We start from the raw sequence: 26,269 nt of genomic DNA on the forward strand, positions 1-26,269 counted from the left end.
CTATAGCAAGTCCATTTTGGGTCTGTAATGTAGCAGTAGAGGCGCTTTCTGCAAGACAGAATGATTAGACAAATTATGGGGCAAAACCAAAATGAATTCATATATATTATAAATAAAATTTACCTGCTTCATCAATTAGAGAGACTATCAGAGTAGCTATATCTAAATACATACTTCACCAAGATACTCCAACTACAGCACCCTCCCCAAAAGAATCCTACTTTTGCCTCAGTAACTGATCATCCTAAGAGTAGCTAACTAAGCTACCTAGAATGGAACCTGTTCCCATCAGGAGTCAATCACAGACCCTTGGGGAAGGACATAAGAACAGGGTAAGTAAATAGCAATAGTCTCCAGAATGCTTCCCAATCACAAACAATTCAGGAGTTTCCTAAGCTAGATGTAGAGCCTTGTATTAATAGTCCTCACCCAATAATTCTTCTGTGAATTTACCCTTTGCTTTTTTAAAGCTATGTAAACTTTTAACATTTACAAAATCCTGCAATACAGAGTTCTATAGATCAAGTTTACACAACATAAAGAATGGTCATAAAAGCCTCTTCTGCGTGAGTTTGTGTGTGAATTGTCTCTTTAGGTACTTATGTGAACAGAAGGAGCAATAGTTACCTGAAAAGAACAGGCTTAAGAGAAGAAAAATACATGCTGAGAATCACAGAATGATTGAAGTTGGAAAGGACCTCTGGAGGTCATCTGGTCCAACCCCTCTGCTGAATCAGTCACCTAGAGCCAATTGCACAGGACTGTATCCAGATGGCTTCTGAATATCTCCAAGGAGGGAGACTCTGCAAAATCCCTAGACCCAAAACCCCTTCCATTGCTTAGTCACCCTCACAGTGAAAAAGTGTTTCCTGATTCTCAGATGGAACCTCTGTGTTTCAGCTTGTGCCCATTGCCTCTTGTCCTGTCACTGGACACCACTGAAAAGAGCCTGGCTCCATCTTGTTTTCACCCTCCCTTCAGGAACTTATATACATTGATGAAATTACTCCCCCACTTCCAGAACCTTCTCTTCTCTAGGCTACATAGTAACCACCTCTCTCAGTTTTTCCTCATAGGAGAGATGCTCCAGTCCCTCTATCATCTTCATGGCCTTTTGTTGGACTCACTCCATTATGTCTGTCTCTCTTGTACTAAGGAGCCCAGAACTAGACACAGGACCCCACGTGTGGCCTCAACAGTGGTGAGTAGAGGGGAAGGATCACATCCCTTGACCTACTAGCAATACCTTGCCTCAGCAGCCCAGGATACTGTTAGCCTTCTTTGCTGCAAGGGCATGTTGCTGGCTCATGTTCAACTTGGTGTCCACCGGGACCCAGATCCTTTTCTGCCAAGTTGCTTTCCAGCTGGGTGGCACCAATCATACATTGGTGCAAGGGGCTGTTCCTCACCAGGGGCAGGACTTAACCTTTCCCCTTGCTAGAATCACAGTCTCCTGTCCTTTCCCAGCAACATCAGGCACCCTGAAGTTCTTCAAGGGGTTCCTAGGAGTCCCCTGATGATCTTGGAAGTTGGTCCTGTTCCCAGAAAATCTAGATGATTTAAAAGCAGAGCCCAGAAACCACTGTGCAAACTGCTGCATCTGTTGGATGCTTCTGTTAGGTGCACTCAGACATTAGGAAGAATTTTTTTACTGAGGGACACTGGAGCAGGTTGCCCAGAAATTGTGATGGAATTGAAGAAATTGAGAAATTGTGGATGCCCTCTCCCTAGAAGTGTTCAAGGCCAGGTTGGATGGGGCCTTGAGCAACCTGGTCTAGTGGAAGGTGTTCCTGCCCATGGCAGAGGGGATGGAACTAGATGATCCAACCCAAACCAGTCTATGAGTATATGATTTCATTTGGGTTTTTCTTGGACCATTACTGTGCTATCTTTATGTCTAACCTCAAAACCTGATTTCTGTTTGATGGCAGTCAACTTATATCACTATTTGATTTATTGTCTTGAATAACTTTCTTGGCACCAATGTCACCTCACTGTTTACCTCTCTTCCAGGTCATTTGTAAACATGTCATAACTGACCATAATATCCTACCTTCTATTTCCCAATCTGAAATTAATTATTTTGTCATGAACAGATAAAAATTGCCTACCTATTCTCATTCATCCCTTATATTTATGCATTGGAAGGTATTCCATCTTTCTATAATAGTATTATCCTAGGAGCTTGTGTTGTGTTGCATGTCCATTATGAACACTAACCCCTCTTCAAGATTATTACTTCCAAGCCACACACATCCTGATTCTCTGGATGTGACTTGTATCCTAGATGTACAACTTGACATTTTATTATTCTTACAGACATTTTATTTGGATGGACATAAATCACCAGTGATAATTTATGCTCAATATGAATCTCCCATCATTTACTAATCAGCTGTAAGTTTTGGTGTGTGGAGTTTTGGTTTTGCTTTCTTTAAAGAAATTGTTATAAATGACTGAGACTCAATATTCTGTTAATGGTTTAATTAATTAATAAAATTGAAATTTTAAAAACTAACATCAGTAGCCTAGAGACCCACTCAACTCAGCCTTGTTTATTCATACTAAATATAGCTATAAGTCTCTTGAACTGAAATGGGAAACAAAGATAATTCATCCCCCTCCTTTAATGAGTATAGAATTGTAAAATCAGCCGGGTTGGAAAGGACCTCTCTGAGTTCATTAAGTCCAACCCTTGATCCTCTACCACCATGGTTACCAGGCCATGGCCCTGAATGCCACACACAGTCTCTTCTTAAAAACCTCCAGGGATGGAGAATCCACCACCTCCCTGGGCATCCCATTCCAATGCCTGATCACCCTCTCTGTAAAGAATTTTTTCCTAATATCTAACCTAAACCTCCCCTGGCAGAGCTTACGACCATGCTCTCTTGTCTTACTGAGCGCTGCCTGGGAGAAGAGACCGACTCCCTCTTGGCTCCAACCTCCTTTCAGGCAGTTGTAGAGAGTGATGAGGTCTCCCCTGAGCCTACTCTTCTCCAGACTAAACAACCCCAGCTCCCTCAGTCATTGATATTCAGCCTCTCTTCCAAACTACAGAATACAAACATACTAAATATTTGTCTTCTGCCTTGTAACTAGTTTCACCTTCTACAAAGAGTAATATTCGTTCTATCTGGCTGACATGGCTGAGAAAAAATGTCCCTCTCAATGGCTTCAGTCTCCTTTGTCACTGAAATTTTAAATTACTATCAAATTGACATCCACTGTCAACTTCCTCTTTTCCTTAGTGGCACATTTTACGTTTTGCCACATTTTTCTCTTTTGAATTAAGAAAAATATCTATTTTTAAAGGTAGTTTATTAGACATTTAGTAGTTTATTAGACATTATTAGACATTTTAAAGTGGGTATGTTAACTATTTAAAGTTAGTGCAGTACAGGCCTGCATGATGTATGCTTTATGAACTTTGTTCTTCAGTCAGCTTATTTACATAGAACATGAAAATTTTGATGAAAAAAAGTTGTGTCATACCTTAAATCTCCATCTAGTAACAACTACAAACTTGAGTGTGTGGTCCTTGCCAAGAATCTCTTCATTGCATAATATATCCAGCTGATGTAAAAATAAGAAATAATTAAATAACTGAGGCGCAGAACATGACTTTGAAACAATACACTTCAGATAAAGCCAAATAAAAAGATCAAAGAAACAGAACTCAATTCTCATGTCAAGACATCTTTGTCCTTTGACATACTAACAAAAATTGTTTACACAGTACCCAGCAAGTAGCTTCCTACTTTGAAAATGCATTTTTAAAAGGCTATCTCCTGCTTATACATCAGTGTTTAGGACTCAGTGTTTTGCAGACACTTTATAGTTCTCTTAACTTTTGGATTCATAAGCAAATATGAGATTATAATTGAATCATAGAATTTTCAGTGTTGGAAGGGCCATTTTCTGTTCCTTTATATGAGGAACTAGTGTGTGCTTCAGTTTTGGCTTTTTTGTTTTTAATCTGGTTGGAAGGAAAGACACTGTTTAGAAAAAAAATCCATAAGACTTTCTTTTGCAAAATAATGCTTAAATATTAAAACATTACCTCATTAAAAGAAGAAAGGTTAAGTTTTTTAGCAATGAACTTCTTTAGATGCAAGACTGTTGCTTGTGCTGAACAGCGGATCCATTTTCGTTTTAATCCACGCAATTTGCTGCTATTGCATTCCAAGCAGATGCTTACCTTCAGGAAAAAGCAAATGCAGTCAGGGCGAGTTGACAGAATTTTCTGCATTCCCTATTATGCATTTCACATGCAGCATTTATCAATCTAACAAAAAGGTAAAAATGTAGAATATCAGTATACTTTAAAGCAAAATGCATACAGTGTCATTAAAAAAAGGTCGTCTAGTATTTTGTCGGCTTACTGTTAAGCGACATTCAACTCAAAAGGGATATGAACAAAAATTCAAGGCAGAACTTTAGGGATGCCTTGTTCCAGAACTTTATTCTAACTGCAGAGGATGCAACTAATTCTAAATAAGCCTAGGCCAAGACCAAAGCGAGATATCTAACATGAAAACCTCTCAGGACCCTGAGCTCATTCCACTCCCCTGGGGGTTTGGTTGCCTGAGCTCAGGGCCAATTTTAATTAAGCAGCTGTATGATCATGAAATTGTTGTTAAGAAAGAGATATTTGAGAAAAAACTTGAAGAATTTTCAGTGTGAGCTCACTCTGCTCCACTTAGCAGCATAATTCAAGATGAAGTTCCTTCCCTTGGTTGGTCCCCCTGCATGAGCTATATTGCAGCCATGCTTATGCCTGGCCTAGACCCCCACCCACAGATTAGACTTCCTGGCATGACCTTGGATCTGTCTCATCACTATGGACTTGGCTTGGTGATCACTGGACTGTATATGACTTCAGTTAAATCATCTCTGGACCTAAATTGGAAGTTGGAAATTGGAAATTTTGGAGACCTTGGAGGTCTCTTCCAACCTAAAACATTTTGTGATTCTGTGATTCTGTCAAATATATAGTCTTTAAATTCAACTTGCCAATTTAACTTTCTGGATTAACCTTGAACCTTCCTCATCACTAAAAATTTAGTTGGTGACCACTGGACTGTGACTGAATCTGGTCACTGCCACCAGAGCTGCTATGCTCTCCTTATTCAGGTATTGAGGGACTGCATCCCTTGTTGGTGAGGTCAGTGCCTTGCCTCCCCTGCTGTCACTCTTGGCTCCTGGCTTGCCTGTCCTATGGAGCAGAAGCTGCTCCCTGACAAAATGATTATTACTTTTTAATGACTGTTTTTAATTTAATCTATGAATCCAGTAACATAGTTTGATATTTAAGATGTTTTAAAGTATTATTTTGAATTTTAAAATTTACTGATGCAGATGATGTAACAAATTTTTGAAGTTCAAAAGATTATATGGGGAAAATAACCCTTTTGATCTCTGTGCTTCATTTCCCTCCTGTTTTCTCAATCATCTAAGCTCTTTAGAATAAGTTTTATTCTGTGCACTTAAACTATCTGGTACAAAGCACAATCCACTGCATTATAATTAAATGGAAAATTAATCCAGATTTAATTTAATTTGGACACAGCAGGGAAACATTAATGTAGTGACTTGTGCATTCCAATAGCAAGTTGCAGACTCAAACAGGTTTTGTGTTTAAAAACTGACATTAAATACCAAGTTAAAAAAGACTTCTCATTCTAATTATTGCAACATATTCAGTCCTGATGCACCAGAGTGTAATGGGAGTAGAATCTCAGATAAATGGCCCAAATTACTTGAAATCTAATTGAGATCAAAGCCAACACAGAGTTTAGCCAATACTGAGGAAACTCAGAAATAGTTATAACTATCAAACCTTAATGAAATTCTGAAAACCAAATTTCTCCACAGCTACCAAAATAAAGAAGATGCAGCTCAAGTTTACACAGAGTCATGGGAGTACACTATATTTTGTTTCTCTCAGAGGGCAAAAAAAGATTATCAAAGAAAAATAATAATTTACAGATAAATTAGAAATACAAAATAAAACTAAGAAATGCCCTATATCAGAAGTCCACCTGTTCATCACTTCGATGATAGTCATTATCTTCTTCCTGCTTTTCTTCAGAAGTGTCTTTGTTTGAATTTTCATCTGGTTTAGTTTCACCTATTAGAAGAAAGCAGAGCATGACAATAATTAAATTAGACATATTAAATGACAAGTAAACCTGAAACAAAGTCAAGACTGTAAGAGCAACTGTGATTTTCTTGTTTGAGGTTTTATTTTTTAAAGTAATTAGCATGATCAACTTCTCTTCTAACCAGTAAAAAAGTTGGAAAGCAGCTTCATTCTTGGTAGCAGAGATATGGACACTACTCCAAAGTTTTCAAAAATAAAATCAGTTCAAGACACCTTGCTACAAATTCTTCAAGGCTCATTCACTATTCTGTAAAACAGATATGCTCTCCTGACAGTTGCAAATTGAGAATTCTTTTGCCCTTGGATAAATATACACACACTAAGTATGACCACCACACCATTTCTATCACAAAATTACACTTAATACCAGAAGTTTCTGAATTAATGCAATTCAGGACTGGGATTAAAGGTAACCTTTTCTTATAATAGAGTTCCCACAGATACTACTGAAGATCTTCCCCAAGAACACATGATGGCCAGATAAAATAATGCATTCTATTAACAAGTGTGATGCAAAACAATATTGCACTTTGATGGTGAGTTCAAAGTGGTGAATTCTTGTAGTCAAATATATAAGCACAAGCAAGCCTTGTACCATATTATACAACAATTCTGAGTGCTAATAAATATTAGCTAGACACCTACCTCTGAGAGATCCTTTCAGCAACTTAATGGCAGTCTGCACCCCTACCCCAAGACAGAATAAATATAATACCATTTACCATTCCGATGTGAATCTAGATGTTGCTTTGCAGAGCATGTCTCCCCTTTGATGTCCCCTGGTACTTCCATACCCATTTTGTGATAGAATTCCCTCTGCTTTTTCATTTCCGCTGTTTAAAATTGTAAATATTAGTTACTTAATAATGTTCTATCACAATATTTATCAAGGTGTTCCAAAACCCTCCTCTGTTCTGTAAAAGAAGCTTGTCAGGCAAGTAGTATTATCACTTTTTGCTACTTCTATACTCTTGCTGCCATAATTGAGTTACTCCAGATCTTATTATTGAGAGGCAGAATGCTACCAAGTCATTTGCAAAGCTATTATTACACCATTCTGTTATTACATATAAAATAAAATTTAAATACTATACCACATTTTGTGGCTTTCCCCTTCAATGTTTCTGTCAAAATATTGGTTTTCAATTTTTATCTGTATTTCTGATCCTGAATACCCTAGAAACAATTTTAAAATAAGCTCTTTACCTAAACTTGCTTATAAATGCCTGATAATGTCCTCACTTGACAACTTAATTGGATTGAAATATTCTACTTAAATAAAAATAGCAACACACCACTGAAACATAATGCTGAATAATTATTATAAATCATAACTTTAGTTGAACAGATTAATTAGTAGATTATAAGGATACAAATAAAAAGGTACCTGCTAACAAAGTATTTATGTACATCTTAAAAGAAAAATTCACTAGAAGTTATGCTACATCAATATTCTACATCTGAGAACTCTGAAATTTAAAAAAAAAAGATGTGAATATGTACACGTCATGTGTGTACACATACACACATGTATGTACACAATATGTACACATGAATGCATGCAAATTGTAGAATAAATGCCAACATGAAAAAGTTGTAGGTTTACATAATTTAGGTTTACATAATGTTACTTTTCCCTGAAATAACACCATCTTTTTCTTTTTGAAGTTCTTCAGTTACACTACTAGTACAAGTCTAAAATTAAAAAAAAGCACTGAAGTATAGAGGAAACGTGGTTCTTTTCAACTATACATGAACATTTTCCTCACTTTCTCTTTTCATTAATGTGAAGGACCTATGTAAATCTAACATTCAGTAGAAATAGGTTGTACCAGAAAACTTACCTTCTTGGAGGCCTGGCACAAGTTTGTAAACAATATCTTGCATTGTTCTATCATGACTAGCAAGGAAAAAAAAGAAAAATTGAAGATTTAAATTAGCTATCTTGATTCAAAACTTTTCTCTTTAAGAGATTCAGTATTAAATCAATTCTACAAACCTCTAAAGTCTTGAAAGAAAAATATTTATCTTTTATAATCAAAATATCAAACATGAGGTAACAGTAACAAAGGAAAGCAGACAAGGTTCAGACTAAGACAAGAACTGACAAAATCTGACAGAAGTTTAACAGAAATGCTAGGAAGGATGGTCTTTATGATGCAAAGGAAGGCATCCTGTGAGAAATGCCATATACCTGCATGTGTATCAGTAACGTAACTCAAAATTCCTTGACAATTTTGACAAAAGCATTTATTTTTATTTTCTGTTTCTAAACGCTAGACTTTCTTATCCCTTTTAAATAATGTCTCATGTTTCTAGGCTGCTTACTTATCTATACTGGACTTGGAAAAAACCCACCAAAAACATGAGGAAAAAGCCTGTCAGGAAAAAAAAGGAGAAACAAAGAAGAGAACAAAGGAAGGAAAATTTGTGTCTGCTCTTATAATCCAGCATTTTACCTGAGAACAACACCATGTAGCTCAGAATTCAATCTAGCTAAAAAGGGTGGAACAAAAAAAAGACATTCTGATCCAACACATAAGGAAGAAAATGGTGGGGAAGCAGGACTGGTCAAGATTATAAACACTGATATCAACCAAAGTTTAACTACAATCTGCCATTTCCTGGATTACTCTAAAAAAGTTGTTTCCTAAACATTACCCTGACTTCCAAGCCATAAATAAAATCCAATACAAGCTAAAATGTCAGCCTCAGCTGCTACTAGGCAAGAGTTTATTATACCAAACAAGTAGGACATAGGCTATCTGCTTTGATCTTTAAGGGGCAGTATTTTGTAACCAGCTCAGGAAAATACTTCTCTAGGAGAAGGCATCTTCATCTTTCAAAGCAGTAGAGCAAAGAACCTAGACTGAAGAAGGGGCAAGTTTTTCAAAAGACATAATACTGTGCATTCAGTATCCACTAACAACTCTCAAATCCACTTCTAACTAATCGATTTGAGATTATGATCTCAAGCCTCTATTACCTTTGAAAACAGGATTCTGAACCAATACACAGATATATTCTTGTAGCTTTACAGAGTATAACCATGTTGTCTTAAGTGCTGTTTGTTTCTTCTTGCCTACTGGCATGGATTTGTCATTACTGTTTGATCATATTTCAAAGTATACTCTAGTACAGTTGCTACATCATTCTCAGAAGGTATAAGAAAAACCTTATTATTATTAAAACATTATTATTATAAAAATCTTATTTCTGACTCCTGAAGGGGACTCATTTTTTATCAATTCAGAAAGTTTTATAGCCACTTCTTCAAAAGCTGCACTAGAATAGAGACATGCGCATTTGAAGCAGTGCCACAAACAGAAAGAAACTTGCATGGATGTAGACAAGAGTCTACACAACATACAGCAGCTATTGTGAACACATTCTCTCAATACATTTCTATCAATGAAAGTTGCTATGGTACGAAACTCTAGAGCAGATCTGGCCAAGTCATGCGATATATACATTTGACTGATAACTTTGAAATTTTTAAAATTTCAGAGGAAACTGTTGTGGTTAAAGCCTAGACGACAACAAAGGACCACGCGGCTGCTCGCTCCCCCTCCCTCCTTTCAGGATTGCAAGGAGGAAATCCACCTAAAAACCTGTGGATCAAGACAAGGACTAGGAGGGTTTCACTCACAAATTATGGTCATGGGCAAAACAGACTCAACTTGGGAAAAAAAATTAATTTATCAATAATCAAATCAAAACAGGGAAAAAAGAAAACACAAACCAGAGCTTAAATACTTTACCCCACCCCTCCCTTCTTCCCAAGCCCAAATTACTTTGTTCTCAATATCTCTACCTCCTCCCCACCAGCAGCACAGGGGGACAGGCAGTAGTGTTTATGGTCCATTGGTCACAGGTTGTTTTTGACCAGTTGTCCCTCCTCAGGAAGGATTCCTCACAATCTTCTCCTACTCTAATGTGTGGTCCCTCCCACAGGAGAGACTCCTTCATGAACCCCTCTAATATGAGTCCCTCCCACAAGGTACAGTCCCTCAAGAGCAAGGTGCTCCAGCACAGGTGGTCCATGGATCCACGGACTACTTCAAGCACAGTCACCTCCCTTGGCATGGGGTCCTCCACTTACCCAACACTTACCCAACATACTGTAATGGATGGCTCTGATGTATAACAATCCGACACGTTGGACAGGTGTTGTTTTCCTCCAAATACTTCACCAAACAGCTTCTACAGACTAATGACAAGAACATTAATAATTAAAAAGAAATAAAACAAGACATAGTGAAGAAACTTGTGAGGTCACTGGGGGTATGAGTGGGTTTCTGACACCCTTAGGTGTCTGCAGAGGGATAAGCCTGCATGCAACAGGTCTTGTGAGAGTTGCAGGCAAGAGCTGGATGGTGCTGGTGGTCCCCATGGTCAGTTCAAAATCCATGAAGCCACATAAAACCAGTCCTTAGGGAGAACTAAAGACCAAGAGTGTGGCATCTGTTGGGAGTGGTGTCACTAGTTTTCATAGAGAGCAGTGTACTCTGTCAGCTGTTGGGCTGCTGCCTGATCCACTCGCCTGCAGGCTTAGGCTGCAGCTCTAATGATCACCCCAACTAACTGGTAGCTGTGCAAGCCCACCCATAAAATTGAGAATTCCAGAGAATTAAAATTAGAGGAATGACATTTTTTTCAAAAGAACTACCATTCCATAAATAAATAATTTTTTTTCACTGAGAAATATGAGATTGTGACTTGTCAAAAGAACATGGTGAAAAGAACATGCCACAGCTGCAAGACTGAGGCTGAAACACTACAGAAGCACTACAGCCTACCTATGCTAATGTCTCCACACAAACAAACCTCCCAAGGACTGAAATAGCTGTCCAGACCTCAGGTTGCATGGAGCTACAGCACCTGGAAGTTCCCCTAGCACTTGAAGGCAGTGACTGATGTCATAGCTGCAAGTGTGCCAAGCTAGAAGTCTTCAAACAAATAGCTGTTCCAATAGGAGCTCAATGGGCAGTACGGTATCCAGAAATGTGAACGGGAGATGAACATGTGCTATTGTGTACTGCCCCAGGCTGAGTGACAGCCGTACTTAAGGCTGTGCAATGGAAGGTAAGGCTGAATTTAACCTCAAGCTGATTGACACAAATAAATCACAAGATGAAGGAGACTGGACCTGCGTCTCCACTCAGGGCAGAAGGAAGAACCTTCCCCTAAAGTGTCCCTGCATAACAGAGATGATGCTCTGGAGTTGGAGAAAAAAAGAGCACATGAGTAACTGACAGGATCCAGGAAAAGCTGACCATGCAAAGTTGATCCACCCATCCACCTGCATTAGAACCAGTGCTACCAGGAAAAGCACACAAAGTATCGGTAAATGTGGGAAAACAGTCTGCGGAGGCTTAAGGATTCCATGTGCACATCAATACGATTGTATGAAATCGTTTATTAACAACTTGCACTCACTTATATAGAGAAGTCTTGTTTACACCATCTTATCATGCAGGTGGCTTTGTATTCCAATCACACATACCATTCTCACGGAAAGATTCTTCTCACATAATTATTTTCCTCTTCTGTTGCCAATTAAGTTATCTCTTTCCCATTAGCTCATTCTCAGAAAGCCTCTAACTAGGCCTCAAAACCATTAACCCAATGTGGCCTAAATTGAAGTAAGTCAGGATTGCTCACAACCTGTATATTTCTGAACTGTTTCCCCAACAGGTAAATGGAGACTCCTTACTGAGAGGCACCCATTTGCCCTAAATTTTTTCTAGAGAAGTTTGCTGCCTACCAGGAGCTCACATTTGCAATGCACTGAGAGGCTGCCGAGCCTGTTAAATCCTACATACTATCAACTCCTGCTATTCCACATAGTGTCCAATGACACTGCGATGAAGCAACTTAAAATCATCAAAAGAGACTATATGTAACTTGTAGCAATGATAAAATGATCTGAAGCACCAGTGGTGTTCTACTTTATTCTCTCAGTCAGAGTAAAGGGTTCAGGAAGGAGAAGCCTGGCTGTGTGGCTGGTTCCAAGGTTTTGGTTTCTATGATCATGGATCTGCCTTTGAGAAGCCAGGTCTGTCAGCACCTCATGGGATTCACCTGTGAGGCAAGAGGGTCTTCACCAACAAGCCAACCAGACTTAGGAGGGCTTTAAATTAGAATTAGCAGGGGAAGGGCTGAGCACTAGAAAAGAGACCGGGGCAGCCAGCATGGGTAACAAGCAGGAATTGTTACTGTTACTGTCACTGATATGTGGTGGTACAAATAGCACAACTGAAGTGCTGCAGTAGACGGCTATAAACTGTTTAGAAGAGACAGGCAAGGAAGGAGGGACAGAGGTGGTTGACCTCTCTATAAAAGAATGGATTGATTGCACAGACCTGTCTTTGAAAAACAGCACTGAGAGGTTGAGAGCTTATGTGTAAAATTCAGGGGCCAAGCCAACAAAGGAAACCTCATGGTTATTGTTTACTACAGACTGCCCAATCAAGAGGAGCCTGTGGAAGAAGCATTCTTAATTCAACCATGGGAAGCATCACAGTCACAGTCCCTTATCCTGCTAGGGGAATTCAATCACTCTGGCATCTGCTGGAAAAGCAGCACAGCAAGATGTAAGCAGTCAAGAAGACTCATGGTGTGTCAAGGAGAGCCCACGTGGGTAGACAGCCTGACTAGAAGGGCTACTGGACCTCTTGCTCACCAACACAGATGAACTAATTAGAGAGGTCAAGATTGGTGGCACCCTGGACTGCAGTGATCATGCAGGAACTACTGATTCCTAAGGGTAATAAATCAGGCAAGGAAGGCAAGACAACAGCATGGCTGCATAAGGACCTCCTGGTGAAATTAAAGTATAAGAAGGAAATCCATAGGCAGTCGAATCAGGGAAAGAATATTCTGGAAATAATATAGGGACACATAGGGATGGGGCAAAGACAGAATCATAGAATTGGCTGGGTTAGAAAGGACCTAAGAGATCATCGAGTCCAACCCTTGAACCACTACACTACTGCTGCAGTTACTAGATCATGGCACTGAGTGCCACATCCAGTCTCTTTTTAAATATCTCCAGAGATGGAGAATCCACTACTTTCTGGGGCAGCCCATTCCAATGCTTAATCACCCTCTCGGTAAAGAAATTCTTTCTAATGTCCAACCTAAACCTCCCCCGGCACAACTTAAGACCATGCCCTCTTGTCTTGCTGAGATTTGCCTGGGAAAAGAGGCCAACCCCCACCTGGCTACAACCTACTTTCAGGTAGTTGTAGAGAGTGATGAGGTCTCCTCTGAGCCTCCTCTTCTCCAGGCTGAACAGCCCCAGCTCCCTCAGCCTCTCCTCATAGGATCTGTGCTTGAGTCCCTTCACCAGCCTAGTTGCCCTCCTTTGGACCTCGATATCCTTCCTGAACTGAGGGGCCCAGAACTGGACACAGTACTAGAGGTGTGGCCTCACCAGCGCTGAGTACAGGGGCAAAATCACTTCCTTGGACCTGCTGGCCATGCTGTTACTGATACAGGCCAGGATGCCATTGACCTTCTTGGCCACCTGGGCACACTGTTGGCTCATGTTCAGCTTCCTGTCAATCCAAACTCCAAGGTCCCTCTCTGTCTGGCTGCTCTCCAACCACTCTGTCCCCAGCCTGTAGCGCTGCATGGGGTTGTTGTGGCCAAAGTGCAGGACCCGGCACTTGGCCTTGTTGAACCTCATCCAGTTGGAATCAGCCCAACTCTCCGGTCTGTCCAGGTCCCTATGCAGAGCCCTCCTGCCTTCCAGTTGATCGACACTTCCCCCCAGCTTAGTGTCATCTGCAAATTTTGCTGACTCAATCCCCTTATCTAAATCATCAATAAAGATATTGAACAGAACTGGGCCCAACACTCATCCCTGGGGGACACCACTAGTGACTGGCCACCAACTGGATGCAGAACCATTCAGCACCACTCTCTGCAGCCGGCCCTCCAGCCAGTTCCTAACCCAGCGTACAGTGCCCCTGTCCAAGCTGTGGGCTGACAGCTTTTTCAGGAGTATGCTGTGGGAGACGGTGTCAAAGGCCTTGCTGAAGTTCAGGTAGACCACATCCACAGCCTTCCCCTCATCCACCAGGCGGGTCACCCGATCATAAAAAGAGATCAGGTTGGTCAGACAGGACCTGCCCTTCCTAAACCCATGCTGGCTGGGTCTAATCCCTTGTCCAACATGCAGGTGCTGTGAGATTACACTGAGGATGATCTGTTCCATAACCCTGCCAGGCACTGTGATCAGGCTGACGGGCCTGTAGTTTCCTGGGTCCTCCTTCCGGCTGTTTTTGTGGATTGGCGTGACAGTCGCCAACTTCCAATCATCTGGGATGACCCCAGTGAGCCAGGACTGTTGGTAGATGATAGAGAGAGGCTTGGCGAGCTCTTCTGCCAGCTCCCTCATCACCTTTGGATGGATCCCATAGACTTGTGGGGATCCAAGCAGTTCAATAGATCACTGACTGTTTCCTTTTGGATTACAGGGGGGCTGTTTAGATTCTTATCACCTTCTATAAGCTCCAGAAGCCAGCTGTCCTCAGGATAACCTGTCTTACTGTTGAAAACTGAGGCAAAGAAGGTGTTAAATACCTCAGCCTTTTCTTCATCTTTGACAACTATATTCCCGCCAGTAAAGAATGGATGTTTTCCTTGCCCCTCCTTTTGCCATTGTTGTATCTGTAGAAGGATTTTTTGTTATCCTTCACAGAGGTGGCAAGATTCAGTTCAAGTTGTGCCTTTGTCTCTCTAATTTTCTTTCTACACAAACTGATTATATTCCTAAATTACTCCTGAAGGCTTGAGCTGCGCAGCCAGTTAGTGCGCAGTACTTACACAGTCAAACCCAAGCAATGCTGAGGCCGTGGGTTCGAGCCTCACCCTAAGGGTGATGAGCTCTAGTGGCGCAACCAAGTTAGTGCAGCGCTGAGACAAAAAGCTCCAGTGGTGCAATCAGGTTACCACAGTGCTCATAGAAGCAGTATAAAGCCAAGCATGCCAAAGTTGTGAGCTCCAGCATGACCTGAGCTTGTGAGTTTGAGCCTTACCTTTTATTGGCCCCCTAATCCTGCTCATGTGCAGTGGGGGCCCACCCTAATCAGGCACAGGTGGGCTTAACACAAGCTCATGCCCAGTACCTGGCAATTAGTGGCACCTGGTTGCCTCATTTCACTACAGGGACCTCCCCAGACTCCCAAGAATTTGGGAGATAATTGAGAGGGGTTCTGCCATAACATCCTATAGCTCCTTCAGTACTCTGGGGTGAATCCCATCAGGCTCCATGGACTTGTGAACATTCAGATGGTGCAGCTGGTCCCTTACAAAGTCAGTGTCCACAAATGGAAAGTCACTGTTCCCGCACTCATGGTCCTCTGACTCAGGGGGCCCAAGCAGCGCAGTTTATCAGTATTATTAAAGAATGAGGGGGGGAAAGACATAAGGGTTTGATGGATGGAATGTTTGGTGAATAAGGAATTAATTAGATGGCCATATCCAAAGAAAAGTCAACAGCACATTGTCTGTGGGAAACAGCTGTCCTGGTTTGGGCCAGGATAAAGGTGGTTTTCTGTTTCTGTACTTTTGCTTTTAGCTAAGTCCCTTGTAAGTAGTTGCATTTGCTGAAATTAACAGCAAGTTTCTCATGCAGTGTGTGTGCTTTTAGGACTGATAACACTTGATGTTTATAGTTACTGCTAGAGACTGGTATGCAGAGCCAAGGACACAGAGGCCCCACCTGAGCCCTCCTTTAGGGAGGAACGGACAAGATAGATGCCAGAATTGACCAAACAGAGTATTCCATCCCATATACGTCACACTCAGTATAAATTTGAGGCATCACGTGGGCCGAGCCAGATCTTTTCCTGCTTCCCTTCCTTCACCCGGCATCCTGGAAGGATCCTGTCCGTTCGTCTGCCTGTGGTCCTAATCCGTGCCAGCCCGACTGCTCTGCCACCTTTCCACCTCCGACGCCTGATTTATCTTCTTGACCACAGTTGCCATCAATTAATCCTCTGCTTCCCCTGTCAACACCATCAGTGCCTGCGATAGAGCAACAACCAAGGAAAGAACTGGGACTCGGAGAAAAGCAACTAAGGGAACTGCTGAAAAAACTGAAAGAACTGGAGACTAAGGATGAGTATACCCCTGAAAAAAAAAACAACCCTAGTTTTTGCTCCAGGGAATATCCCGAACAACCCAGGGGCACTAATCCATTTTTACCCCATGATCCGTTCCCTATTCCTGCTCCTACTTCCCTTAACCCTTTAACACCCACTGCTCCACCTCTTCCAGATCCAACATGGGGAGGGGAGGGTGGTGGTGGGGATAGTGGGGGGGGTGGGAGTGTGTATCCAGTAACTAGATGGAAGGGAATTATTCAAAATGCTATAGTTGAAGGAGAAATGGATCCCAGTATGGGTCCGATGGGTTTTCCAGTGATTGTGGGACCAGGAGGAGGAGGTCAATGGGTTGCATTAGACTGGAAAATGGTAAAAGAAGCCAAAGCTGCCATTGCACGGTACGGTTTGAAATCGGTTTGAGTCATTTACTCAATCTCTTTTGCAGCATCTTTTTACTGCTCAATAGTTGACGCCATATGACACAAAAATGCTCATTAATACTCTGTTAGCTCCTTCTCAACAATTGCAATTTCATCATAAATGGTAAGTGCTGTGTGAAAATGCAGCTGTGATTCCTAGACAGAACACCGATGCATTACACAGAGTGCAAGCAAAAATGTTACTCGGTGCTTGTCCTTTTGTACGTGCAGATTTCCAGGCACAGTTTCAAACTGAAGTGTTACAACTTTCACAAGAATTGGCGTATAAAGCTTTGCAAACTGTTCATGATCCTGCACAAGCAATCCCTTCTTTTACAAATATTAAACAGAGGGAGCAGAGCCATATTCAAAATTTGTAGATCACTTATATTCAGCGATAACATCACATCTGGATTTGTCGGAAGAGATGAAAACAGAATTTTTTTGGTATGTTAGCATATGACAATGCTAATGAAAAAACTAAACATCCATTAGGACTACTCCCAAAAGGTGCTACAGCAGCCCAATTGTTAGAAGCTTCTGAGCGAATGCTAGAAGCAGATAAAGCTGCTTAAGGACCATCATTGCAATATGGTTCTCAATATTGATGTATATTGTGGTGCATGGTGCACTGGTGTTTCATACAGAGATAAAAAACTTGGTTGGTAATTACACTTGCAGTTTAGGTTTGGGAGATTGTACCACTTCATTTTGTTTCAGGCTGACTCCACCAGATTTTAATAGCAATATTATTTCGTTTTTGAACCTTCTAGTGGTTGTTGTTAATTTTTCTTTTATATTGGTGAGGAGTGAGAAAAAAAAAACAAAACAAAAAAACCACAGTTATGAGAATGAGCATGCCTTTTTGGAGGCCGAGAGTTGCTGCGAGGAGTGAGAGCTGCTCCTGGTACAGAGAGCACCCCCACTCATGCCTCCGCAGCCACTTCTCGCCCCCCCGCACACACTGCTGCTGCTCAGAAAATGAGCCCTGCTGCAGACACCACAGCAGAGAAGAAAAAAAAAAGAAAAAAAAAAAAAAAGAAAAAAAAAAGGGGGTGGGGGGTGGGGAGAGTGTGCCTTTGCTGTTTAAAGGCTTGGAATTCTGTCTCTGAACAATTTTATTAGGCCTTTTTGGCCTCAATTTGGCAGCCATGGAAGAAACCAGGACGCCAACGTGCCATGACCCGGGAGGGGTCTGGAGACGCTTTTGGGGCCCCCCGACCAATTTTTGTCGGATAAGCCTCTGTCCTGGTTTGGACCAGGATAAAGGTGATTTTCTGTCTTGTACTTTTGCTTTTAGCTAAGTCTCTTGTAAGTAGTTGCACTTGCTGAAATTAACAGCAAGTTTCTCAGACAGTGTGTGCTTCTAGGATTGATAACACTTGATGTTTATAGTTACTGCTAGAGACTGGTATGCAGAGCCAAGGACACTGCTCAGCTCTGAGGAAAACATTTTACCGTCCAGGAGGATAAAGAGGTCCCACCTGAGGCCTCCTTTGGGGAGGAACAGACAAGATAGATGCCAGAATTGACCAAACAGAGTATTCCATCCCATATACGTCACACTCAGTATAAATTTGAGGCATCACGAGGGCCGAGCCAGATCTTTTCCGGATTTTCCAGATTTCCACACTCCTGGATTTCCTGATTTCCCTGTTTCCCTTCCTTCACCCGGCATCCTGGAAGGATCCCGTCCGTTCGTCTGCCTGTGGTCCTGATCCGTGCCAGCCCATATCTGTGTGTTCCTGCCTCCGGTTCCCGACTGCTGCCGACTCCAGGAGTCCAGCCTGGACTTTCCCAGGGCTGCCCTGCAGCCTCGGTGGTGACGTGAGAGTTATTAGGGGAAAGGAGGGAGGAATGTGGTTTCCATTTTCCTGTATATTTGTATATATTTAGTAATTTTTCCTATTTATCATTACTGTTCATTAAAGTTGTGTAGTTTAGTTTCCAACCCATAAGTCTCTCTCCCTTATTCTCTCCCCTTTCTTTATCAAGGAGAGAGAGATTAATAGAGAGCGTCTGTTATTCGGTTTAATTGCCGGGCCAGTGTTAAACCGCGACAGCCTCCTCTAACCCCTTGGCTCTATGCACCCGGGGACACCTGAGCTTCCTCATACTTTAAAAGGGTATTTAAGTCCTTCCACTGCAGTGTGAAATGTGCTTTTCGTATTGTGTTGTATTGATAACAAGCTTTTGTTAATGTTGTAATTCATGTGATTGTTCATATGTTGACTAGGAGATCCCTCGTCTATATCTTGATTGTGCTATTCTGTTGCACTGCTAAGCAGATGAACTTAATTTTTTGTATTTTAACACAGATGCTAAAAGATGTTGATAGTGTCAGACATGCAGTTTTACAAAGTCGTGCTGCCACTGACTTTTTATTGTTAGCTTTTAGGTTATGTTTGTGAAGACTTGGATGGAGTGTATTTGCATAAATTTATCTGATCATTCAGAGTCAATTCGCAGCCAAAACCGATTGATTAAGATAACATGAAAAAATTAACTGTTGCATATACTGGGTTAAATGAATGGTTAAATCATTTAAGGATATGGGGATAGCTTAGAGATTTAATTAGGCAAGGTTTATCAATTATAATTGTTATTATTGGTTTTGATTATTAGTATGTTATTATTGCTTTTGTATTATTAGTATGTTGTTTATGGCAATGTATCATTAGCATGTTATCTTGCATAATGAAGTAAGTCAGGATTGCTCAAAAACAAAAAGGGGCATATGTTGGGAAACTGTCTGGAAGAAAACAGATGTGAGCAATCCTGACTATTTAGCTTTAGCTAAGAGTAAGCTAAGGGCCTTGAGACCTAGTTACAAGGTTACTGAAAGATGAGCTATGGGAGAAAGATAAGGGAGCTGGCAACAGAAAAAGTAGAATAGCAGAGTAATGATGTAACCAGCAGAAGTTCTGTGAGAATAGAATTTGTGGCCAAGATAAAGCCACCTGCAAGATATCGTTATATAAACACAGGTTCTATATAAAGCGAGTGTGAATTGTTAATAGACGACTTCACTTTAACCATATTGGTGACTACGTGTTGTCCTTAAGCCTCCACAGATTTTTTTTCTACAGTTATTATTGGACCAGCCCTAGTAGTTCTGCCCACTAAGCCCAGATAGAATCATAGAATCATAGAATTGGCTGGGCTGGAAGGGACCTCAGAGATCATCGAGTCCAACCCTTTTACCACCGTTGCGGTTGCTAGACTATGGCACTGAGTGCCACATCCAGTCTCTTTTTAAATAACTCCAGGGACGGAGAATCCACTGCTTCCCTGTGCAGCCCATTCCAATGCCGGATCACTCTCTCCGTAAAGAAATTCTTTCTAATATCTAACCTAAATTTCCCCTGGCACAACTTAAGACCACGCCCTCTTGTCTTGTTGAAAGTCGTCTGGCAGAAGAGACCAATGTCCACCCGGTTACAACCTCCTTTCAGGTAGTTGTAGACAGCGATGAGGTCTCCCCTGAGCCTCTTCTTCTCCAGGCTGAACAGCCCCAGCTCTCTCAGCCTCTCCTCATAGGGTCTGTGCTCGAGTCCCTTCACCAGCCTGGTTGCCCTCCTTTGGATCTGCTCCAGGACCTCGATATCCTTCCTGAACTGGGGGGCCCAGAACTGGACACATTACTCGAGGTGTGGCCTCACCAGCGCTGAGTATAGGGGCAGAATCACTTCCTTGGACCTGCTGGCGACGCTGTTCCGGATACAGGCCAGGATGCCATTGGCTTTCTTGGCCACCTGGGCACACTGCTGGCTCATGTTCAGCTTCCTGTCAATCCAGACGCCCAGGTCCCTTTCTGCCTGGCTGCTCTCCAGCCACTCTGTCCCCAGCCTGTAGCGCTGCATGGGGTTGTTGTGGCCAAAGTGCAGGACCCAGCACTTGGCCGTGTTAAACCTCATCCCACTGGAATCAGCCCAACTCTCCAGTCTGTCCAGGTCCCTCTGCAGAGCCCTCCTGCCTTCCAGTTGATCGACACTTCCCCCCAGCTTAGTGTCGTCTGCGAATTTGCTGATGATGGACTCAATCCCCTCATCTAGATCATCAATGAAGATATTGAACAGAACCGGGCCCAACTCTGATCCCTGGGGGACACCACTAGTGACCGGCTGCCAACTGGATGCAGCCCCATTCAGCACCACTCTCTGGGCCCGGCCCTCCAGCCAGTTCTCAACCCAGCACAGGGTGCTCCTGTCCAAGCCACGGGCTGATAGTTTTTTCAGGAGGATGCTGTGGGAGACGGTGTCAAAGGCCTTGCTGAAGTCCAGGTAGACCACATCCACAGCCTTCCCCTCATCCACCAGTCGGGTCACCTGATCATAAAAGGAGATCAGGTTGGTCAGACAGGACCTGCCCTTCCTAAACCCGTGCTGGCTGGGTCTGATCCCTTGCCCATCCTGCAGGTGCTGTGTGATTGCACTAAGGATGATCTTTTCCATGACCCTGCCAGGCACTGAGGTCAGGCTGACGGGCCTGTAGTTTCCTGGGTCCTCTTTCCGTCCCTTTTTGTGGATTGGCGTGACATTCGCCAACTTCCAGTCATCTGGGATGTCCCCAGTGAGCCAGGACTGTTGGTAGATGATCGAGAGAGGCTTGGCAAGCTCTTCTGCCAGCTCCTTCATTACCCTTGGGTGGATCCCATCTGGTCCCATAGACTTGTGGGGATCCAAGAATCTCAGTAGGTCACTGACTGTGTCCTTCAGGATTACAGGGGGGGTGTTTAGATTCATGTCACTTTCTATGAGCTCCAGAAGACATCCATCTTCAGGGTAACCTGTCTTTCTGCTGAAAACTGAGGTAAAGAAGGTGTTAAATACCTCAGCCTTTTCTTCATCTTTGACAGCTATATTCCCACCCGTGTCCAGTAAAGGATGGATGTTTTCCTAGCCCCTTCTTTTGCTGCTGATGTATCTGTAGAAGGACTTTTTGTTATCCTTCAGAGAGGTGGCGAGATTCCGTTCACATTGTGCCTTTGTCTCTCTGATTTTCTTTCTACATGACTTAGCTATATTCCTTAATTCCTCCTGAGTAGTTAGCCCTTTTTTCCATAATTGGTAGGCCCTCCTCTTAACCCTAATTTCTTTCAGAGTTTCCCAATTCAGCCAGGCCGGTCGTCTTCCCCGCCGGCTCGCCTTTCAGCACACTGGGACAGCCTGCTCCTGTGCTTTCAAAACTTGTTCCTTGAAGTACGACCATCCCTCCTGTACCCCTCTGTTTTCAAGGTCTGTTTCCCAGGGTATACTCTGAACAAGTCTTCTGAATAGGCCAAAATCTGCCCTCCGGAAGTCCAGCGTAGAGGTCTTATTGACGACCCTCCTTGTATCCCTGAATATTGAAAACTTTATTATTTCATGGTCGCTAAGTCCCAGGCGTGCACCGACCACCACATCTCCCACCAGCTCCTCTCTGCTTGTGAAAAGAAGGTCAAGCGAGGCTCCATCCCTGGTGGGCTCATTTACTAGCTGGAGCAGGAAATTATCCTCTATACACTCCAGGAATCTCCTAGACTGCTTCCTCTATGTGGTGTGGAGTTCCCAGCAGATGTCTGGTAGATTAAAGTCGCCCACAAGAACAAGGGATGACGATTTGGAGACATCCGCCAGCTGCCTGTAGAATAATTCATCATCCTCATCATCTTGATTGGGTGGTCTGTAACAGACTCCCATCACGATATCAGCCTTGTTGACCTTCCCTTTCATTCTGATCCACAGGCACTCCACCTTATTATTACAGACTTCAATTTCTACACTGTCAAGAGACTCCCTAACATATAGGGCTACCTCTCCGCCTCTCCTACCCTGCCTGTCCCTTCTGAAGAGCCTATAGCCATCCATGGTAGCACTCCAGTCATGGGAGTCATCCCACCACGTTTCCGTGATAGCGACTACATCATAGCTTTCCTGATGCACGATGGCTTCCAGCTCCTCTTGTTTGTTGCCCATGCTGCGTGCATTGGTGTACATGCACTTTAGCTGGGCTGCTGGTTTGTCTCGTACCTTGGGTAGACCACCCTTAGGCTCCTTTCTGGAGAGCCCAGTTTCAACCTCATCCCCCTTCAAACCTAGTTTAAAGCCCTCCTTATCAGCCTCTCCAACTTATACGCTAGAGTCCTTTTCCCCTTGTTAGTTAGGTGAAGCCCATCTGTTTTGAGTACACTAGGGAGTACGGAAGTTGTCCCGTGGTCGAAAAACCCAAAGTTCCGCCGGTGGCACCAATCCCTTAGCCACCTATTGATCAGATTAGTTTTCCTAGTTCTCTCCTCATTCAGGTCTTCTATTGCTGGAACCGAGGCGAACACCACCTGTGCTCCTGACCCATCAACTAAACGACCCAGTGCCTTGAAGTCCTTTTTAATCACCTTTGTAATTCGTCCAGCAATGTCATCACTGCCAGCCTGGACTACCAACACTGGATAATAATCTGAGGGCTGAATTAGTTGGGGGAGTCTCCTACTAATATATCCCTCACCTGGGCACCGGGAAGGCAGCAGACCTCTCTGTGGGATGGGTCCGGTCGACATATAGGGCCCTCAGTTCCTCTCAGAAGGGAGTCACCAACTACAACTACCCTTCTTCTTTTCTTCGTAGCTGTAGTTGTAACCCGTCTGGTAGAGAGGGGGCGAGCAGGAGACCTTCCCGAGAGATCTTCCTCTTGTCTGGCCTCCGCCTCATTTTCTGAGTCCAGGGCCGCATATGTGTTCTTTAAGGGCACCTGGGGGGATGGTGGGGGTTGGGAGGGGATTCTTTTACCTTTCTGATGGGGTACCTGTTTCCATTCCCCCCTATCCACCTGGTCTGCAACTACTGTTTGATCGGAGGATGGGCAGGGTTTCACTGACACCTTTTGGATTTCTTTTGCAGTCGAAAGGGTGTGACTCCACCAGTCAATTTCCCTTTCACTGTCTCTGATACTTCTTAATCTCTCTACTTCCTCCTTAAGCTCTGCCACCATGCATAGGAGGTCATTCACTTGCTCGCATCTCACGCAGACACTGTCCTCAGATGCTAGTACTAGGCTCAAACACTCTGCGCAGCCAGAGGCTTGAACAGCTGCATCCATCTTAAGGGGTTCCGTCTGTGTGGACACACGTTTTGTTGTAACAGCGAAAGTTTTTCCTCCTTTGGATACCATGGCTCCTTCAAGAGGTGCCGCGTCACCTTCCTGTTTGCCTGCTCCTGTTCGCCGGTGCTCCGGGTCGCTGGCGCTCCCAGAAGCCACTTAAATCCCTCCTGCCGGTCTGGGTGCCGCCCCCTTGCCAGCTGATTGGCCTCGCCGGAGACCCTTCAGTAGAAAGGGTGTGCAGCATGCTGCCGGTAGTCGTAGAACTTGCATTACAGTGCTCCAGTGACACATCCTAGCAGATCTAGTTGCAAGGGTGAAACCATAATGTGTTTGAACCAAGAAAATAGAAGAACCAAACCCTTTTCCTAAAGCCACTAATTTCTCACTTTCTGTCAGTAGGTACTCCAGTTTTGAATAAGGAGAAATCAACCCCTCAAAAAGTAAGCAAAGATTATCTCAGTTTGTGACAAAGGTACAAATGAAGAAACAAAGTGGGAAAACTCACTTTACCTGTAGCTGTTCTTTAAAAATATGCTCCCCACCCATCCACCCATAATATGAGGCTATGTCTCCCCTCAGAATCAGCACCATAAGTCTAAGGATGAAACCAAAAGCAACAAAACATTCTGAAAACATAAATTTATAATAAGGGGCATTCCACAAGATACCCCGTAGATTTACTCTAAAAATCCTGAGAAATGGCATGGCCTGTGTGAACTGAGTACGCTTGCTTGCAGTGCATTTTTCAGGGTTGCAAATAAATAAATATATGTTAAAACAATGAAAAATTGACCTTCTAGCAAGACCAATTTTAATAGTTAGAAAAGTATTACAGAAAACAAAGCAAAAGCCTAGATTAGGGTTCTAAATGCTTTACTCCAAACAGAACACCAAGGAACTTGATATTTGAAGTATATTGAGAAAGGATTCAAGAATGAGATAAAAAAAAAGAATGAGAAGAAAACCAAGAAAAGCAAATACATTTAAGCTGATGAAGAGCATCTAGAAATCAAACATAGTGGAAAAAATTTATGTCTGACAAATCTGAAACATCATATAATCTCTAAAGCATGCCACTTCTAATATTCAGAGGAAAAATTACATTACTAAACATATACATTACCATTTACTATATATGGTTTCAATCTTGTTCTCCTTATTTGTCTCACAAAACAATTTATTTTTGCTGAAAAATTATAAGTGTATAGCAAAGTTTGCATTATTCTGGCTGATACACAGTAAAACTTTAAACTTCAACTAAAACTGTCAAAACATCTAGCACATCAAATAAAAAAAACCATTTTTAGCTTACTCAATGCATTATATTCCTACTTACAGGTATGTAAGCATTCTGTTACAGTAGTGGCATCAATCAGGTATCCGCTGCATAAATGACAGGTTATATGGGCATTAATGTCCCAAAGCTTAATCTTTCTAGTCATCATCTTTGGTATCTGTAAAAGAAAAAAAAAAAAAAAAGTGAAGTGAAGTGACCCACACATTAAATAGCAGCTCAGATGTAATGATGAGGTAAAAGTAGTTTTGGAATAAATTAGTAACTATAATTCACCTTAAAAATATGCTTATGTAGATAGCTTCAAGCTCCTGTATACAGAGAGACATATATTTTGAATAAGTAATAAACTTTTAAAATATTCTAAAAATTAATGGTGTAATAATTTAAATCTACACCATTTTACATGTCAAGGTTTCAGCATGGAAGAGTCCTAGTATGTTATTAACACTGACCAAGTGTGGTGGGTTAACCTTAACTAAATGCCAAACTCCCACCCAGATGCTTGCTCACTCTCCCTCCTCAGCAGAACAAGGAGAAAGCAGGAAGAACAGCAACAAGAAAACTTGGCATTCAAGATAAAAAGAGGGAGAAAGCTTACCAATTACTGTCACAAGCAAAGACTTGGGTAAAATTAACTTAATTTATTGCCAGCTAAAACAAAAATGTAGTTACTAGTCTGGGTAGTGGGAAACAAAAAGCAAACATTAAGCCAACAACTTTCCTCCTCCTCTTTCCCATGTTCAGCTTTACTTCTTTACTCCAGACTCCTCCACTCCCCCTAAAATGGACTGGGGGGACAGGGGCGTTACAGTCAGTACACAATGGTTTCTTTTTGCTGCTCCTTCCTTCTCACACTTTCCTCTGCTCTGTTGTAGGTTCTGCACAAGCAGTAGTTTCTTTAGGAATATCCACCTATTCTGACACGGATCCTATACAGGCTGCAAGGAATATATGCCCCAGTATCATGGAACAACTCCTCCTTTCTCTGACCTTGATATTGCCTCTGTTTCTCACTCTTTTTTTTCCCTCCTCTGTTCAGTGCTTTCTGAATATGTTTTCACAGTGGTTCTCCTTTGGCCTGTGGTGGGTCCATTGCCAAGCCAGCTACATCCAGCACAGGGCAGTACCTCATCTCTTCCCACAGAGGCCACATCCCTGAAGCCTGCTCCCCCTTGCCACTTACATCCAGTAT

General features: G+C 42.4%; 1 protein-coding gene across 1 annotated transcript; it reads right to left on the reverse strand.

The window, feature by feature from the left end:
- LOC103529495 (polycomb group RING finger protein 3) lies at window positions 1–25,234 on the reverse strand. Its single transcript, XM_008494941.2, has 8 exons — window positions 25,117–25,234; window positions 10,280–10,376; window positions 8,011–8,066; window positions 6,889–6,999; window positions 6,045–6,133; window positions 4,064–4,201; window positions 3,496–3,576; window positions 1–48 (listed from the first exon to the last, which is right to left on the reverse strand). Exons 1-8 carry the CDS (start codon window positions 25,223–25,225, stop codon window positions 1–3), a joined length of 729 nt encoding a protein of 242 aa, XP_008493163.1. The 5' UTR covers window positions 25,226–25,234.
- Between the last annotated feature and the right edge of the window lie 1,035 nt (window positions 25,235–26,269).

The sequence above is a fragment of the Calypte anna genome, chromosome W (genome assembly GCF_003957555.1).
Source record: "Calypte anna isolate BGI_N300 chromosome W, bCalAnn1_v1.p, whole genome shotgun sequence".
In the NCBI taxonomy this organism is placed as follows: Eukaryota; Metazoa; Chordata; class Aves; order Apodiformes; family Trochilidae; genus Calypte; species Calypte anna.

What these genes read in the sequence shown, in the direction of transcription:
- LOC103529495 (XM_008494941.2), bottom strand. Translation starts at nt 25,225, where the DNA reads ATGATGACTAGAAAGATTAAGCTTTGGGACATTAATGCCCATATAACC. An exon ending in TGTGCCAGGCCTCCAAGAAG is followed by an intron (nt 7,000 to 8,010) that starts GTAAGTTTTCTG and finishes AATTTTAAACAG; the next exon opens with CGGAAATGAAAAAGCAGAGG. An exon ending in ATCATCGAAGTGATGAACAG is followed by an intron (nt 4,202 to 6,044) that starts GTGGACTTCTGA and finishes TTTTTCCTGAAG; the next exon opens with GTAAGCATCTGCTTGGAATG.